Consider the following 19,847-nt stretch of genomic DNA (forward strand, 5'->3'; position numbering starts at 1 on the left):
TCCATCCTCTACGCCGATCCAGTGGCCCAAGTTGTCTGCTTGCTTAGGTCACTAATCATTGCTCGAATGCTATTCGCCTTACCATCGACAGTCATCGCGAGATGAGTTCAGCCGTAATTTTTTTTTCTGCCTTGTCTGTAGCTACAACGGCACCTTGTGGTCCCCGTTGGCGATATTGATGGGCATAAAATGTGGGAAATATAACCATCGTGCGTGTGGGCCATGTAACGCAGCGATGATCTTTAGAATGTGGCGAGGAGGTTTACCAGTGGTGACCTGGCGACAACAGTAAGAAGCGCATGGGCTAAGCTTTTACGATAAACCTTGTTCTAGACGTTCACTAAGCGCAACAAAATTTATTGTTTTCTATCGCTACGAGTTCCAGAATTCAATGATCATGCCGAATCTCGCTCTGATAAAAACGTTAGCTTACATATTATATGGTAATCTCAAAAGCAGCATTTATGTCGCGAATATGTATTGGTCACACGCAATAAAATTTCGTCACGAAATTTCTCACCAATAACCATATAACCAGGCGAGAATTGTTTACATTTTTGAAGTGGAGTGTTTTTCATTGCCCGATATAGAGTTAGATTCTAAAGGAACAGTTTTTACAGGGTCTGGTTGTTCACCGTCACTACGACGTGACAATCTGAAGCAAACAGCCAACGATGCCAAGAAAAGACAGAGGGTAAATAACCTGTTATTGTTATTGGAATGCAGAGCTTGCCATAAATTGAGGTTGAATTTGCAATAACCTCGATATTCCGAATAATAATAATAATAATAAAGAAATGTGTGTAGAAGAAGCGACAACTTGACGCCCATGGGAGCCGAACTCATACCTTCTGCAGGGCGCATGAGGTGCTCCGTCATTTGACAGAGGAAGGAAAATTCCCGCAAACACTCGACGCGCTTAAAGGCGTCCACGCTGTAGCACTTTTTCATTATTCGTCTGGCTGCTCGCAATACGGCGATTCAGCGCAACCACATCCCAAAACCGGTCCTCCCATTCACTCACCATGTCGCCTCGCATTCTTTCGCGGTACGAGTATTTTCCTTCCTGTATCTCCTTCGGATTCACATTTGGGCTCACAGGAACGTAACAAAATAACGTCCATAGCCAAATGATTCAGGTTTCCACCGCGAGACCGAGGAAAAAGTGACATCGAGGAAAAAAGTGACTTCCTGAATCATTGATTCTTCCTGGGCCGCCGCAGCATGCTCTCCTGCTGAGGAGTGACAACAACGCCTTTATTAATAAGCGTTTCTCCTCTATAGACCCTTCAACTCGAGTCCAGAAAGAGAAGGGTCGCGCCTCCTGTCGAAGGGCTACCAACACAACTACACAGCCAGATACACCACCAACGCCACTCGCAGTGCTACCACCGAAGGGTCTGTCGTCGATGTGGAGAAGGACACGAAAGAAAAAATTGTCATCCAGCTCAGTGTAGCACTAAACTGAAGAAAGACAACAATACGGGCTTGTTAGAGAGACAGTTCCAGAGTAAAAGTGTTTGTTAAAAAAGCTTCGCAGTTGAAGAAAAAATTCTTCCCGGCCAGGGGAATAAACCCGGCACCAAGCCCCGTTCCGTAGAAGTCGCTCTACCACTGAGCCAACCAGGATTCCTCCAAATCACAGGGCGAGGCCGAAGTAATCGACAACCTGAAGCACTGGGACACTGGACATGGCAAATTAGTTCTTCGGAATCCCGAAAGGTGGAAGAAGTTTCATGAAATCGAAAAAAATTGTCATCCACCCGACTGTATATAGCAAGAAGCTGCTACAGACGGGTGTAGACGCTTGCTGCTATAGTCGAGTGGATGACGATATCTCCTTCGACGGATCTTGTGCATTGCAGGCTTCCAGCAGAACTGATTTTTAATGAAGAAATACGTTAGTTAAGCACCCTACCCGAGTCTTTGAAGCCATAATAGCAACATGCAAACACAATAGTGGCAATAAGACGTGTTTTCAATCAACCGATCGGCTGAAGTGAACTTTGATAATGCTCATTAAGGATTCCTGAGCTGGCATGTTTTGAACCAGGCACTCGAGTTATTGCTACACACTCCGAAACTAAGTTCTATTCGAAATTCACGGAAGCAGCGATTTGGTGGCACATAAAGCACATAAAGTAATCATTATTATTTGTGAAGCATGTAATTATTGTTACTTTTATTTCACGAAAAACATATCTTAAACGGCGTTCACAAATTGTTTGGAGATTAAGATTATAGCATACTTGAACACTTTTCTAATTCCTTGCGTTGCTCCATGCACGGCCGAACACGACAGAGGCACTGGAAATGCAGTGTCGTTATCTTTGTTGGGTAAACACGGGCAGTTGCAACAATACTTGCGCAAAAATGCCAACCTCTTCGCTTTGTGCTTCGCTTCGAACAGCGTGTGAAATTGGGTGAGTTTATTCTATTTTGTTTTGCCTCTCTTCTGTTCGTAGCACGCTTCTTCAAGTTTATTTTGACGTCGTCAAGGCCGAGCCCATCGAAGGAGCTAGACAAAGTGAAGTAAGCGTGCACCAACCCCGATCGGCCATCGCGTGCTGTAAGCAGCGAGTGTCCCTACACATTCTCGTGAGACAGGTTCCGAATGGCACTACCGCCGAGTGACGTTCATTCAATGCGACGCAAAACTTGCCCCACTGAGAGTAGTGGCGTTAGCGTCTGCTCAAATGGAGGACCGGGAGGTAGCGTGCGCTTCTCAACCGACTTCTCTTCACGTAGGAATTACCGAGCAGTGCTACTGAAGCGCGAAGGGTAACGTTATCCCGCACTCGGCAGCAGTGTCTAGTACATGCTTCACGAACGAGGGCAGAGCTGCAGAAAGGTCCAAAGCCATGCGGTAAAGCTTCTGATCGTGCACGCAGGAGCCACGCTCAGTGCGGTGGCCGGAGCGCGCAGAGGTTGGTCCTTTGCTGTTTTTAAGCATGAAATGCTTTCAGCTGCCGTTGTCGGCAACCTTCAAGTGACCTTGAGCCAAAAGCCAGAGCCGTTATCCGGACAAGTTACGAGTGCAAAACGAAATCATTCGGACAAGCAGTCAAAACTCAAGAAAATGCTGTCTCTGGCCCCCAACCGTTCCTACAAGACTGCATTACATACGCTAGTTACTGCCCAAGCAAGTTACAAAAAGTACTGCATCCGAGTTCTTCCTAATTTTTGTTCACAATATCCCTCAAGCTATAACTTCCAGTACACTGAAGTTTTATTTGTCATTTCCAATAGAGGGGCGACGTTCAAAAGGCAGATACAAGGTACTGTTACGTCTCAACACCACAAAGGCGGTAATTGGACTTCTGCCACAAGGAAAACAATCGCCCATCCATCAGTGCCTATCCAGAGGTCAACGCAGCGTGGACACCGACTCTTGGCGGGTCCCACAAAAGGCCATCACCCCACCATTACCTGCGCCTCAGCAAAGGATGAAAAAAAAGAAGGGGGGGCGGGGACAACGACGATAACTTGGGAGTCGCAGTTAGACGTTCTCCACGAGTCAAACCACCACCAATCCATCAGCGCCTATCCAGAGGTCAACGCAGCGTGGACATCTACTTTGGACGGGTCCTACAAAAGGCCATCACCACACCTTTACCTGGCAGCCTGAGCGAAGAATGAAAAGGAGGGGAACAACGACGACGACCTGGGAGTCGCAGGTTCCTTTCTTGCGGCAGATTCCAAACTATCGGACTTCGGAGGCGGACTTAATGCGGAGTGTTGTGAGCATGGGCGTGGTATCGCAACGTAGTCGACGATTGCGATTTGCTGCTCGGCGGTCTTCATATTCCTTAGTCGACTCACCGAGGGAAGACGACGCGATTAAAAGCGGAGACTTTTCGAGAGTGAGGACAGAGAGTCCCGATATGAACTCGGACGTTTAACTTGCTCCTGCATGTAGTGGGCATCCGTAACTAGAGCCAGGTAACTAAGCTAATAAGCCCTCTTTGCTTCATTTTTACAACCTGACGTAGCAGTCGATGAGCTTGGTGGATTCATTGCCCTAACGCCACCCTAAGCCGCAACCGTACCGTACACTTCACTGTTATCTTTAGGCGCTGAGACAGGGTTACCTGCGTTATCTTGAGCGCCAGCGATCCGTGATTTCCGCGGCGCGGGTTTTGCGTCGCCTCCTTCTGGCGCTTTTCTTCTTCTAGCTGGGTAGATGTGCTCTGTGTCACTGGCGTCTTTCGCTGCCTGTCGTGCGGCCTTCAGCCAGTTCTCCTCTTCTAGCTGGGCAGCGTCCATATGGACCAGTGCACAGTATGGCGTGATGCGGTGTGTTGCGGTGTTGAGTGGTTGGGTGTATCATACGCGAGACACTTTCCCCCTAACGTGTGGGTGTGGGTGGACAGGCACGCACGCGAGTGCTCTTAAATTACGTCCGTGCACGTAATGGGTTTGAACCTTCCAGCGCTTTGAACAGCGTGTTGCGAATGTTACTCACGGGGGGATGTTCTATGCGTAATACACGGAATTCTTGGGGCCATCACGAAGAAACGGGACATATATTTGTGTGCCTTTTCAAATAAGTGCTTGTTGTCGGTCTACGTTCGTGTTGACAGGATCTTGTCTTGTTCTTCTTTCGCGCTTTCCCCTGAGTGTTCAGTTAAGTATGTACCAACAAACTCAATATACAAACCTATTGCATGCAGCGTTTGCTTGTCGTAGCCGGAACGTGAGGATTACTTGGATCATTAAGAACTTGCACAGAAAATTTTGCGCATTCAGCGTAGACAAAATTATCGGGTTCCACTAGGCAAGGTCGCCCAAACGAATAAGATGTGAATTGGGAGGTTGGCATCGCCAGTCAAAAAGTGTGATTTTGACTTACTCTTATAATCGTGTTCCCTGCACGCGTCGTGCTGAACTCGAGGCGATATAGATCTAGCATTATCTCGCCTACGAGATACCTACAGCTGAGGAGATGCGAAGACCCTCATAACCACCTCCATCGATAGCAGAGATGCTTCAAGCCTTTGAGAAAGGCAGCCCGTGAGGCACGCTTTGCAAGCGAACTGATCAGAGCTTGGACCTTTAAGAGGAATGTTTTGAGGGGCGAGTAGAATAGTTTCCACGTGACACGCAGTAGTTTATGTAATGAGGCTGCTTATGCTTTTGCGAGCACGCACGTGCAGTATCGGTTCGAACCGGCTAAGACCATCCTACGCCAGAAAAAAGACAGATATTTTAGGTTAATCTCTTTTTAGCAGAAAGCCGTACTTTGACATGAATATTGGCGCAGAATACAAGCCTGTAGATCGGTCAACCTTCACCGAAAGGCGCACCTTAGAGCACAGCAAGTGTTGATATATGAGGCCGGCCCTCGAGCTGCAACAACTCAAGATGTTTTTTTTTTTTGCTAAATAGAACTCATACAGACCAAACGGAGCACGCCCACAAAACCTACAGGCAAGTTGACGACAACGAAACTCAAAAACTCGGCGAATGTTTCGCATAATATGCACTGTTAATGTCATCCTACCGTGCAGAATCTCCTACGGTACTGCACTGACTTGCCCGGTAAAAGAGCCTAGTTTTACAAAAGATCTTGACAACACATCGAGACCGTTCAGCTTGGGCTACAAAGCCTGCAATTCCGTTATTGCTGACAGAAGGGGATGATCAAGAAAGGATGCATTAGCCTGGGCCGGGAGGCATGCCGACGCATAGACATTAGGTTACTGCTCTTTGTCGTCGTGTGCCGGCCGTGGACGCCTTCAAAGGGGAGGATGCCCTTCGACTGACTGATGTTCTTCTTCTTTGCGTGTTCTGTCATGTACAATGGTTCCAGTAGCACCCTGTTATGAGGGTTGGTCCAGCAACAGATATCTGCTAATCCTTATTTTCTCCAGTCCTTTGTGCACATAGAAATAAACCAGATTTTTCAAAACAATCTTTCCTACACTATCGCATCTCCACGGGCGTGGCGCCTCACCAGTGCACTAACATACAGGTTCTCCGCGCAAAACTCAACGAGAGTTTCTTTAAGAGGATATTCGTTTTCGCTTGGGCAGCGCGCTGAAGATGAGATCACCTGAAAACTCGGTCATCCTGTAGTTTACTGAGTGTGCAGTACGGGCTGATACTTCGTAGCAGCGTCGACGGATCAGAGTCTTGGCACGGAAGGTAAAAAATAATGCAGCTCCCGACCATTTTATCCGCCAAGCGTTTAAAATAGGCGGAAAGTTGGCAACCGTTGTCTGCCGCTTACTTCTTCGTCGTTGCCCGGCCACATTAGAATCATTCGAGCCAACAAGCCGTGACTGGAGTTCCCTTGATGCGTTTGAGAAAAATGAGCGTTTCTTCGTCCGTGGAGTTGCTCTTGAACTACCGAGTGAACCTTGAAATGAAACAGTGCCGCCCATTTAATCACCGTTAGCTATCTGTCGTTTCGTATGTTTTCTTTTTTTCCTCATATATCTCCAGCTAGCGGAATATTTAAAAAGAACTTGTGTTTTTCGCGGAGAAATAACTTGCCGGTCGGGATCACACGTACCTAACTCTCTCTTTGAGTCTGTTTCCTTCCCCGTAATCTTTCTCGAGTGGCGGAAGTCTTTCTTTTTTTCAAAGAACACGGGTCGGGGCGACCCTTAAACTTTCCACCACTTGGGCCCGAGGTCCAACAGCTAAAAACATAGCGCAACTTCCATAGTATGAAGGGGATTATAAGAGCTGCGAAGCCGCGAAAGGATTAGACAGACAGTTACAGGCGTTGGCTCATGAACGACAACTAGTCACCAAGCCACTATTGCAATTTCTGCACGAGGAGGGCCTCCACGCTTTCATTTAAGTAAACTAATATGCCGTGGAGCCAGATGCACGAAGAAAAACAAAACGATAACCTGTGGTTTATTGGATTAACGGAATGGGTGCTAAGAAACGTGAAACGAAGCCGAGCATGGTGAATATTGAGCGGTATAATAAAATGAGCAAGTTTACAGGCATAGAATGGAGTCTTCTGATGCAAGACGAACAATGTGTGATCGATGGGACGAGCCGTCTTCCTGTAGCGGGCATAGAACACCTTGATGATGGTGACAGCTTTTTTTGTTTTTGTTTTTTGTTTAGCGAATACTCGGCCAATCCGAAGGCAATTCCACGATGACTGACTGGCAGTCGGGCTCCATTACCGTGTCATTACACGTTCTTCATATCGCTTCCCTTGAGGAAGTCGCCTTGCGCTACACCACTGTGTCAGTTTAATGTGTTTCTTGTGGAACATTTACTGTAACGTGCCGCTTTGTTGTGATTCTGATTTGGGAACCAAGCTATGTACATCAAAGCAAACAGTTTCCGATAAATTTTTTTCGCTGATAACAGCCGCCATTAAAGGACACACGCGGCTTTCGGAGGCGTGACAGTGAATTGAACTACAATTTCTTGCTCCCAAAGGACGCGAGCTTTCAATGGCGAAGAAAGCGGACCATACAAGCGAAATGCTTACCTAGAAAACGCTTTTAAAAAGTTACACGAAATACAACCGGCACACGGGTCGGGGGAGAGCAGTAACACGATGCAACCATACGCTCTACACATGATTTCCTTTTTAAAGGAGCGGGTGCTCACATTCTTGCGTGTACGTGACGCTCTTTGTCGTAAATAGCGACAAAAGTTGATAAGCCTTCGATATGTTCGCTTAGTTTCATAGCTCTTGAAGGTAGCATCGATTTTATTAAATTTTGCCAGGGCAACTTAACCTCAACAGAGGGGGGTCACATTATAGGAGGTGACCGTTTTTAAGTTTTCGGGAATTTTCAAAAAGCGCCTGCGACAGATAGCATATTTCGTGTCCTTGAGCTGGATTAGTTTCGAAGAGGCGGACATTAGTAGCAGGAGAAATCAAAACACATATTCAATTAATTAACAAAAGTAACTAATTAACTACCTAAAAATTACTTTACGGCACATATTGCAATTTACGAAGTGCAGCCGGTGAGTTTGTGAGACATACCCACTTGAAATGAATCTCCAGGATGACACCAGCTTCGAGATATTATGTACCAACCTGTGGGACGAAATACGCGAGCGTTCCAGTTACTCTTGTGCTTCAATTCGTGAAAGAGCGTCTTGTGAAACAAGTCGGCCTTGTGAAATAAGACGGCGAGTTGGATGGCACACATCTCCAAACTCTTGTCATTCTGCGAATTCATTCCTAGTGGACACGCCATGCAAACTCACCGGTTACAATTCGTAAATTGCAATATGTGCCGTTAAAAAATTATTTAGGAAGTTAATTAGTGTATTCTTTGTTAACCGGTTGACTGTGTGTTTTGATTTCTCGTGCGAGTACTGTCCACCTCTCTGAATAATCGAGCTCATCAACTAGAATTACATTGTCTACAACAGGAAGAAATGGGGTTAACCGAGGGCCCCGATTTTTAATAATCATATCATAAGAAGCCAACAAACAAAGACACCTTGTGGTGGTTAGACACGTTGTACTCCTGTGTTGTACTTGGTGTCTTTGTTTGTTGGCTTCTTATGATATGATTGTCTACAAAAGACGATTTTGAAGAATTCCGGAAATGTTAAAAATGATCACCCCGTATACTACATGCATACGCTGTAATGGGATAGCTAGTACCGTAGTTACCCGCTTTTGGTTGCTATAGCCTTTGATCAGACTTATGTAAGCTTTAGGGCTCTCATTACTGTCAGCGTTATATTAGCATTATTTAGGGTAAAGAGTGCCGTCCGTCTAAATGTATGAAAACGTGTAGACATAAAAGTTACCACGTTTAGTGTGCACACCTCGACGGGACGACCAGGGTGACGACGTCACAATAGGGACACAAAGAAAGCACCAGATAAATCAAAGGCAGGACGTTAACCGGAACTGAGTCTGGTTGGCCACCCTTCACTGAGGTAAAGGGAAAAGGGAGGAAAATATTAGGCTAAGGTGTGGCGGACGTCATGAAATTTCTTAGCGCTGGATCCCAAACCGTCACTCCGTCCAGTTGCCTTCAGGAATCGCAGCAGCACTTTTGTAACCTTCTGCAGCTGTGACGTGCGCAGGCCACGGTAGCGAGATCGGGACCGACGAGAAAGGTCTTCCGACTTGACGGCACAGAGCGCTAAGAAAGGCAAGCCTCCACCCTCTGTGCACAACGTGAATGCTCGCAAACGCATGGTGGACACGCGTGACAGTCAATGACAACATTATTCCTCGGAGGGCTTCTGGCTATCATACTCCAGGCTAAGCAACTTGCTATGCGCTCAAGAACGAGACGTTCCTACAGAAATATTAGCATTAACCTGTACAAAGTGAAAAGCAGTCATCAGAAGACAGTGGATGCCACTCTATGAAATGCACAGCCTCCTTCTACTTCTTCTGCCTTTTACTACTCACCACACAATAAACAGATTTACAACATTAATTAATTAATTATCCGCTTTATTTTACGTGCCAAAGCCATGATCTGATTATGAGCCACGCCGTAGTGGGGGAATCCGGAAACTTGGACCACCTGGGGTTCTCTAACGAGCACCTAAATCTAAGTACACAAGTATTTTCGCATTTCGCCCATATCGAAATGTGGCCGGAGTGGTCGGGATTCGATCCCGCGACCTCGTGCGTAGCAGCCCAACAGCATAGCAAACTAAGCAACCACGGCGGGTAGATGTGCACCCTTAAGGGTCCCTAAAGGTGCGAGTGGGTCTATAGAGCACACACTCTTGCACTCGTAAAGGTGTAAGGGCGTGAGTTATAAGCAGAAAACTCCCTTAAGTGCGTAAGTCGGTTTACCGTGCATGTTGTACATATCGGGGAAATAAAACCGAATAATCCTCCAATTATTTTCGTGTTAACTACAACAATAAAAATAAACATTTTACCACTATTAAAGACACGCCCGTCCCCTATACCAAGCAAAATTTATTCAGTGACTGCTGATTGCATCGGCAGCTCAGGTCACCATTTTCTTCAGCGTGAGAAAGACAGTGATGAGATGCGAGGGTTGAACGGCGGGCTCGTTTTCTCACCGCTGTTCCACCTATATTCATCTTAATCATAGCGAAATTCAAGCACATTATCCGAACTCAAGCTCTTCCTAATCATACCTCACGGCTGCTTTCACCATAGGCGAAGGGATACATTGAGCTTGATCAAGAATTTTGTCTCCTATTCTGGGCGTTTGAATTTAACTACAGCGGAAGCGAATAAAGGATCATTCGTTCTTTCATTAGTAGTTCGCGTCACTTGATTAGCTCTTAATTCCTATTACCTAGAAGTCTGTCCGTTTCCCTAACCAGGGTGTAAAAAGTAACACACGTTATAGAACGCAAGCCATAGTACTGCCCCATACAGCGAGCACAGAAAGAAACAAAGCAGGCTCAACTTCAATTGACATCTACGTAATGAGAAGCATCCACGGTTTGGGAGATAATGGTTTTTATGAATCATATACTATTGTCCTGCAGCGAACGGTTAATGCCTTTGCGACGTGTTGCGAACTGATGAGGTGTGGAAGACATGGTGACGTTTGTTGTTTTTGCGATGTTCAGTGACCCGAGTTGGTGTAAAAGACCTTCATTGAAGAGCGGCACATACCCGTTGGCTCCAGGGGCCCATACATATATAGTGCCCTTCGGGATCGGCGCTCATCTTTAGACAACGCTGTCGTCTGTCTGCATAGGGCGCCGAATTGCTTGTCGCGCTGACAGCAGTTCATCCCTCGTAGGAACTGGAACACGCGCAGTGGAAACACGGCGAAGACTCCCGCACAGCTTTGAAGCCACATACGAGAATGCATACCGTGATGAATACTACGTACCAACCGGAGACTGGCCCGGGCCAGTCTCTCATTGGATGTAATTGTTGTTGTGATACCCAGTGTCTGAAGCTGGCGTCAAAAAAGGTTCATTGAAGATCGCGGCCCCTACCATGTGGCCCCGGGGCGTACTTTAGACTGCACTACCTTCGTGGTCGGCTCCAGAAAACGTCCAGATAGTCGCCAGATAGTCGTCATAGATAACTGGGTAGAACTCGCCAAGAGTGCTTCACATTAAAATAAAGATGAGTTGCGACATAGACGGGTTCTTAGGAACCGGACACGATTTTCCAGCATCTACGCTTTGTGTAAGGTTAACAATCCAATCGGGGCAGACCAACGCTCACTCTCGTTACGGAAGCAAGCAAGCGCATCTACTCGTACACGAGACGACGACAGCACACCGAAAAACAACAGCAGCACGAGCTTACGCGGTCCCGCGTATTGCTCAAGAACCTCAGTGGGCCGTGCTTCGTAAGCGCACCGTTGTGTGCAAAGCGTGAAGCAGTAGAGATTCGCACGCAACAACAACAAGAGCAACAAAAGAAAAGAAAAGAAAAACGGGTCGCGTGCGACCTCTTTCAGCGAAAGTGTAAAGGGGGGCTTGCGGCGTAACACGCCCTCCTCCAGCACCCCTGGAGGCTTAAATGCAGCGCCCATAATACGGAACAAAACAGCGCAGAACGTGGGAGCAGCACGCGAACGGGCGAACCGAAGCCGCTCCTTGCGAAGTGATAAAATCGCCCAGACTGAATAGGAGAGAACAAGCGTAGAGGGTGAAAGCGCGGATGGACTCGCTTTCACGGAACAAGTCGGCTCAGTGCGGAGAAGCAGGCATCCGATTGCTATAGAAGCGAGATTGCCCGGAAACGATTATGCCATGCGGAGTGGTCTTCCCCGAGGCAGATATACGGCATCGACGTAAAGAGCGCCCGTTCCTTTCCGTCCTGCGACGCCATGCGACTGCGCGGACGAACAGTGATGGAGTGCGCTTTGAACCAGCTGCTGTCGGCGAGTGCCTTCGGAAGTTGCGCAACTAAGAAAGCAAGACAGCGATAAACAAAGCGGTAAGGCCGAGTCGGCTCGATAGACGCGTAGCTCACATCCGCGCGATGGCTTCGAATATTAGAGCGAGTGAGTCGAGCTTGAAGAGCGCATTACTTCAGCGTTTCATATTTCAGTAGAAAAGTAGTAATTAGGAACTTGCTCTTTCAATTCAATTTGAAGTATTGGAATTACAAAGATAAACATTTCTAGTGGCTGTGCTAATAGCGTTCGAGAAAAGCAGCATTGCAAAAGAGACCCAATACGCTCACAACAAGAGACAACAGACTGTAAAAGACGTAAGCACGTGACGTATCAATGGGTCACATCGAGACAGCTGTACTCTAAATGCATGAGACACGTGGAAGATAACTGAATGCCGCCGTAACGGCCACTACAATGCAGGAGGAGTTCCGGACCGATCGACGAAGGGGGCAAGAAGTTTCATTTTCAGGCTCATCAGTAGTTTCATTTCAGTAGTTTCATTTTCAGACTAATCCGTAGATTGATAAGTAAAAATGGAACATTCATTTTGCCGACTCCTAAGTAGTCGCCAAGGGGCTCGCTGTATTATACGCAACATACCTACCGCCCACGGAAAACACTCTACAAAAACCCCTGAACAATGCAATGTTCACGCTGGGGACTTATGTGGATGTTTGCTCATGAAATCCACAGAAATAAGAGAAAGATCCAGAGAACACAACAATAAGATCTCGAACCAGCAGCTTTTCCGCAAAACAAACATCTATTAACCATCAGACATTCAGTAACTCCTTCGCTTAGCTGCCTTACGCATTACCAGTAACCAAAAGGACCGCTGAAAATTTATAAAATTGTACGTAAAGTGAACACTCCATGATGTTCTGCACCTTCGCCATGCGGACAACAATGATGTGGTGTCATCACTCTTAGTCAATTAGTGGAATATTGAATAACAAAGCCTACGTCATCGGGGAGTGGAATATAAGTGCTACTGCGATAAACCTGCAATACTGAGCTATGCACGAATTGTGAAAAAGAAAAGAGGACGGGTGTTAAGCTTGTACGAAAACGATGTCTTCTTGAGATAGCCACTTGAGCAATAAGAGTATACAAACTGTGCCTATAACAGGAGGCATGCAATATACAAAGTTCGTAAAGCTGCGAATAGCAAAAAGAGTTTGCTGGATTTCCTCTTCCAGAAGACCTCTTTCAGCTAATATGATATTTCTGAATGACGCACAACATGGCTCGGACTCCACGCATGTATATCCTGAAACCACGTTGCAGTCGTTCTTTCCCCCTTGATTAACATCGTAAAAACGAGTGAAAAATTCAACAGAAAAAGCTAATGCTTGTTTCCACAATACTATTCGACTCCGAGGGCCGAGAAAGAGCCGACTGCTTATGAAATTGAGTGCGTCCTCATACGTGACTGTTTGCATACATAAATAGCAGCACGCCTACTCCGACATGCATAATTGAATGCTGTGCCCTCGGTTGCGTTCTTGTGCTTTTTACTATTTTCAGCTTATTTTTTTTTTTTTTATCTGCGCGAGTGCGCGCCGTGGTTCTCTATAGTGGCTTTGCGTTGCATTTCTAAGCCCGAGGGCGTGGGATCAAACTGCGGCCGCGGCGGTCGAATTTCGATGGAGGAGAAATGCAAAAATGCCCGTGTACCGTGCGTTGAGAGCACGTTCAAGAAATCCAGGTGGTCAAAATTAATCGGGAGTCCCACACTACGGCGTGCTTACAGTATTAACGTGACTTCTTTTTGTTAAAAAGTTAATAAGGATAAATTGCGCAGTGGGTTAAAAAATAGATACACGTCATAGTATGGTAACGCGAACACACAGACACGCATGAAACACCCCCCCCCCCCCCACCCACACACACGCACGTAAACACACACACACTTGCGCGCCGGGCGTTCGCTAAAAGAGAATAAGCACTCTTAGGTGCGTGTTTGCGCTTACTATGCCAAGCGTTTGCACCAATTAGGCTCTTAGCCAATCCTTTTAGATGCATAGGCGTTCGGCTGTTTTCGAAAGGAGGAAATTGCCAGATAAATCTGTCGCTTCTTAAGTGCTATGAAGCTGACCGACATGTTTGCTGCGAGAATGGCGAACCATCTGCGAAAGCTGCTGGTCTGTATAGTGTTTAATTGAATTGGCCCCATTGGACGTGGAGATTATTCCCAAGGCTGAATGTATGCTTCAATTGCCAAGGGCAGAACCTCAACTCAAACGCTGTTTTATACGGTTCCACAGGTATTATTTCGAAGTGCTTGTTTTCTACTTCCTCTCCGACTAGATACGAAATATCACTTTCAGTTGCACGAGCTTCAGTTGTGGCAAAGGAAAAGGTCGTTCTTACTTGATGCTATAATGCGGTATTGCTGCTTTTCTGATGTCGTGCTTGTTGTTTTTTGCAATTCTCTTTATTACGAAGCCCCAGGTGCAACGTTCGTGTGTAATATACTCACCGAAAGTCCATTAGCAACCACCGCCGCGTGCGCCTATCCTTCTACCACCCCGTTGTTACTGACCGAATTATTGTGCTCTAGCATCTGCCCAAAGCGTGTCGTATGAAGGTGTGGCCGAGGAAATTAACCCCACGACAAATGAGGGAAATGTGGCGTTCACAATATTAATCGTGCGCAGACTTCGCCATAATTTTTCATGGCGGAGCACCGTGAAGCAGTGAAAGTTCCCATGCGAAGTTCAGCACATTCAAAACTGAAGCGCTGCCTTGCGACATGTATTATATGCTCTCGAAGGTATCGCTGCAACCGATCCCAATTGTACACGCGCTCACTATGCGCGAGGAACTGCAGGCAGAAGCTGTTGGCAAACAGAAAAGCGCTCACCTTCGGATACCGGCTGAATTTGATCTCCCGGCTGTTCTTGCTGGTTAGGATGTTGAGAGCGTTGCCGTCCACGGTACCGGGGCCGAGGCGAGGCACGTGCGTACGACAGTAGACGTCGGTGTCGCGCGTGTCCCGCTGGTTCGTGAAGAACGTCTGCAGCGTCAGCTTGACGCCGCACTCGCGGCACTTGAAGCAGCCGCTGTGCAGCAGCACGCCCGGCTTAGGCGTCACCATCTCCTTGGGATAGACGCGGTCGCCACAACGCGTGCAGCCCAGCGGCCGTACGCTGTTTTCGGTGGCCTGCACCTGCTGTTGCTGCTGCTGCTGGTGATGAAGAGGGCTTCTGGGCTCCGGGTCAGCACGGCCGTCCCTGCGTTGATGCTGCTGCAGCGCTTGTTGCTGTTGGCGGCCGTCCCTGTCGCTCCACTCGTCGTGGTCCTTGTTCCTTTCAAGGGCATCCTCTCTGAACATGTGCGACTGCCTGTCGACCCTGTTTGACACGCGCTGCTCTCTATCGGTCTGCTGCCGGTTTTTATAAGACGTCGAGTCGAGGCGGCCGTTGGGACGCCTCTCCATCGGACTGTAGTCGCGAAGTCCAGCCTGCGATTCGTCGCGCCTGGTGCGCGCTTCCGCGTAGTCTTGCAGCCTCGACCGGCGGTCGTTGAAGTCGTCCATCTCGTGCCTGTACGGCGACAGCTCCCTACGGTGCGTGGGATCGACTCGGTCGGCCTCTCGCGGCGGGCGGTGTGGCTCGGTATCGACGGTGGGCCTCGTTAGCGAAGGACCCCTAGGAGTTTGCCCGTGCTGCTCCCGGCGGTGACTAGTGCGGTCGGCTTCCCTCGACGGACGATGCGGTTCGGAGTCGCCGAGCCCGCCTTGCCTCGTGACCGAGCGACCCAAGTGTGTTTCTGTGTCCTCGCGGTGGTAGCCCGCCTTATCAGACTCCCTAGACGGCCTTTGAGGCTCGGTTTCGTTCCGCGTTAACGAGTGTCCTCTTGCAAGGTCTCTCTCATCGCGACGGTAACTGGTCCGTTCGGCTTCTCTGGGTGGAAGATGCGGTTCGACGTCGGAATTGGGCCTCACAAGGGAGTGTCTCGCCCGTTCAGCCTCTCTGGATGGACGACGGGGTTCGACGTCGGACGTTGGCCTCGTCAAGGAGTGTCCTCTCCGAGGTTCGCCTTCCTCCCGTCGATAGCTGGCCCTGTCAGCCTCTCTAGCCGAACGATGTGGCTCCATATCGACAGCGGGTTTCGAATGCGACTGTCCTCTGGGCTGCTCAATCACTTCTCGTCTATAGACTACACGGTCAGCATCTCTCGACGGGCGAATGGGCTCCGGTTCATCGGCAGACCTGTTCAATGACTGCTCCGCGGGAGGCTCACCGTTGTCGATTCGGTAAGGAGGATCATTCAAGGTGTACTGTTGCCTCGATGATCGCTGTCTGTGTACGGGATCATTCGGCCGACGCTGGGGCTCTCGGTGGTTGAAATTTTCGTCGTGCCCATCTTCGCCGTAAAAATCTTCTCTGAAGGATTGCTGACGGGGCCTTCTGTAGATGACCTCCTCTCTGTCGCGGGTCGGACTGTCCCGCTTTTGTCCCCTGGGAATTCTTGCAGGCGCTCGCGCACTCTTTCGCTGGCCGGGGTCATCGTCGGCTGCGGTCTTGGGTCCCCAGGACTCTCTTTCGGACGGTGAGTCCTGTCGTCTTTTGCCGTTGACCAGAAACTCATCGCCTGGACTACCCGCGTCACCATTGTTACGAAAGCCTTCCGCCGACAGCCTCTCATCGGAGTCGAAGTTTTCGGACATGCGCGAGAAGGACTTTGGGCTTTGGGACTTCTCCCTAGGCGCGTCAGGCACATCCATTTCCTTCTCAGATGATGGCGTCCGAACGAAAGAGTTAAGGGTTTCCTTGAGCGCGGGCCTCTTAAGAGACGAGGCTTCTATCAGAGACTCGGGCTTTGCCGTGGCGTCGTCTTCGGACAAATGTTCCTTAGCCTTCCTTTCCGGTGACTTAGACGATCTCTTGTCTTTTTTCTTGCCGTCTTTCTTTCTGGTAATGAGCCCCATAAGTCCGGCTCTGGACTTGCCCTTCGACGAAGTCTTCTCTTCACTGCCGTCGTCCGATCGCGCAGGAGGACTCGGCTGCGGCAGCTCCTCCTGCCTCGTGGGTCCGTACATCTGCTGTTGCACCCGCAGGGCTTCCTGGAGCCGCGTCCAGCTGGAGCCGTAGTCCCTGAGACCCAGTCCGAACATGGCCACGTCGCGCTGCTGCGGCACCGTCGACATCGCGCACCACTCGCGCACTCACAACGCACGCTAGACACCAAACACGCCCCGCTTCCCAAGCGGAGAATACCGCACTATATCGCGGGCGCACCAAGCCGACGTCTGGATTGTCGAACAGAAGCCGGACGCGCTGGTCACCGGCGCGGCCGCACTGTCAACAATCGCGACAGGGTAACAGCACCGCAGCGGCGTAGTTTTCCCGCCGCGGCGTTGCCTGGCGGTGGGCAGCCGCTCGCTGGCAGTGCGCGGAGCGTTCCCTCGGGGCCTCCAGCGGCGGCGTGTGCTCCAGATTCCTTATCGGCACTGGTGGCGGCGGTGGCGGCTGCGAGCCATCTTCTCTCACGGTCCCACCGTCGTCCGCCGGGTATGCGGCTCTGCTCCTGCGGCGAGAACCAGAAAGGAAATGGAGACGGGGCAAAAGCGGCGCGCCGGGGGAAAATGTGCGACCAGCTGGAACGCGCGTTACATAACAATGAGTTCGGTCCCCCAACCGAGCTGCATACCCCCTATCCGTGGAAAAGCGCGCGCGCGCGCGCTGGCGGAAGCGTCGCCGCCGCTGCTGCGCCCCACTAGACGGCGCGTTTGTTGGTGCTCGGAGTACGCACCCGTCTTCGACGTCGCAGTCGAAAGGCTGTTTTTGTTTCTTGCAGCGCATGTGCTTTTCGGGCGCTTTAGAGCAGGTGTGGAAGGGGGCGCGCGAGAAAGAGGTGCGCGAGGCCAGGAAAGAGCAGCCCAACGACCGTTTGCCGCACCTCGTGGCCGCCTTTTGCCCTTATCCTGCTAATGGTACGCTGTTTTCCCTTTCGCGAAATGAAAGTTATCCTTCGTAAACAACGCCGCCGCGAGTGAGGGTTCCGCGCGACATAAGGAGTCTTCGCGCGGTGAAGATAGCACACGGAGCGCGTAAATTGCTTTATTGTTTCCTATCATACGTCGTGAACTGAATAGCTACAAAAAGGCCCACACGCTGCTTCAAATCAGATTTCTTTTTTGGCCCGTCTCTATCCCGGGACACAAGTAGGCCTGACGTCATGGTTCAGTTCAAAACAGGCAGCAACTTTCTTTGACGCAAGCGATCCGTCCGCGCCAGGTCATGCTAGCTCCATAGCTTCATCTGTTATGACCGCCTGTTTTCGTTTGCAGAACTGTGTAGGTGTAGTGCGAGGCACATACGTTGCTGTTTATCTGGTTTCGTCTGAATGTAGCGAGTCCAGCGTGCGTGCTGCGCCGCTATCTGTATCTGCGCCCTGCTCGTGCGCCGGTTTAAATTTACCCAAGTGTGTGTGTGTGTGTGTGTGTGTGTGTGTGTGTGTGTGTGTGTGTGTGTGTGTGTGTGTGTGTGTGTGTGTGTGTGAGTGTGTGTGTGTGTGTGTGTGTGTGTGTGTGTGTGTGTGTGTGTGCGTGCGTGCGTGCGCGTGCGCGTGCGTGCGTGTGCGTGCGTGCGTGCGTGCGTGTGTGCGTGCGTGCGTGCGTGTGTGCGTGTAATGTTACGGGTACGCGAAATGATTTATTTAGCACTCAAAGCCAGCTACGAACAGAAAAAAATGGCCGCTGCACAGTCGTAGTTTTTCTCTTCTTCCATTTCATATGTTCGCGTATCTTTTTCGCACTTGGACGCAGCGGTGTAGTATAGCCTCGTTAAAATGTAGTTGGCAGGGAACGTGGATCAGGTTCGCACTAAGCGATGTACTAATTAACCGACAATGGCAGATGCGCAGCTATAGACTTACCGGCCAGAAAAGAACTACGTTCTAATTCTCACTCGAACACCCACGCAGGCACGTGTCATTTGCAAACAGGCAGCAAAAAGAAAGAAAAAGAAGAAAAGCGATTTTCTCTTGCCGCCAAGGCTGCCTCACAACGTCTCTACTTGTGTCGCCTGTCGCAAACACACCCAGTAAAACCTCGTTAATACGTACTACCTTAATAAGCGGTTCCGGTTTAGATATATATAGTCTCCATGAATCCTCCACCTTGCCGCGATCAAACTTAATGTATTGGCTGACCGCTTAAGTCGTAGTCGCTTACGGCATGCGGAATGGCTAGTGCGTAGTATGTACTTCAACTGGTTCACAACGAACAAGGTTGCGAGCCAGTTGTCCCATCGGGCCCCACTTCTGTTCGAACGCCCGCATGAAGGTCAATGTACGCGCTGCGTCGGATACGGAAGGGCCATCATCCACTTCCACATCGTCGCCGTGGACGACATGGAAGCGCCAGAAGCTATAGGAGCAGGAAACAGATCATGTACGAATGGATGGATGGATGGATGGATGAATGAATGCTGCGAGCGTTCCCTTTGAAACAGGGCGGTGGGTTGCGCCACCAAGCTCTTTTTCCTATTTTGCCTAATGTTCTGCCTATCTTTTCAAAAAAAGAAACACATGCAAAGAATTCCGAGCATCAAGCTTTCCGAACCACTATTGGGAACTTTGTTTTTGCACGCCTCCTTCGTTAGTGGTCTCCTTATTTTCCTGCCACCAAATCTCCAATCGCCGTTTAGTAAACACGATTGCGAACATGTTTGCTTTCCCCCTGCAGCTATCTCTGAATCCAAGGCCTTCAAGAAGGCCAGAGGAGCCTAAACCAAGAGCTGGGTAGATATCTTCACATTCTAACAAAACTTGTTCCATCGTTTCCCTAGCTTTGCCCCAGCAAGCATATGCTTATTCTTCCTTGGTGTACCTCGCTTTATAACTACGCGTTTTAAAGCACCCTGATCTCACTTCGAAAAGTAAAGAGCTTACCTTTGAGCTATCGTAAATTGTTACTTTCCTGATTTCATTTTTATCTCTCAGGCAGTTACTCACAGCAGGTTTCTTTCCATTGCCGCCATCCATGACATTGTCTCAGCCTCCCCGACTTTGCGTGGT

The 19,847-nt window shown here is 49.2% G+C and overlaps 1 protein-coding gene across 2 annotated transcripts in view; it reads right to left on the bottom strand.

The window, feature by feature from the left end:
- Window positions 1-19,847, bottom strand: part of LOC126523657 (uncharacterized) — an 83,891-nt gene that overhangs the window by 5,318 nt on the left and 58,726 nt on the right. Inside the window, exon 2 of one of the 2 annotated variants that reach the window (XM_050172257.3) lies at window positions 14,686-17,354. In XM_050172257.3, the coding sequence (XP_050028214.1) occupies window positions 14,686-16,974 (2,289 nt within the window). In that variant the 5' untranslated portion in view covers window positions 16,975-17,354. Of the gene's footprint in view, window positions 1-14,685; window positions 17,526-19,847 lie in introns of those variants that run through there. The other variant, XM_050172256.3, reaches the window with a different exon arrangement.

Source organism: Dermacentor andersoni, chromosome 6, assembly GCF_023375885.2.
Source record: "Dermacentor andersoni chromosome 6, qqDerAnde1_hic_scaffold, whole genome shotgun sequence".
NCBI lineage: Eukaryota > Metazoa > Arthropoda > Arachnida > Ixodida > Ixodidae > Dermacentor > Dermacentor andersoni.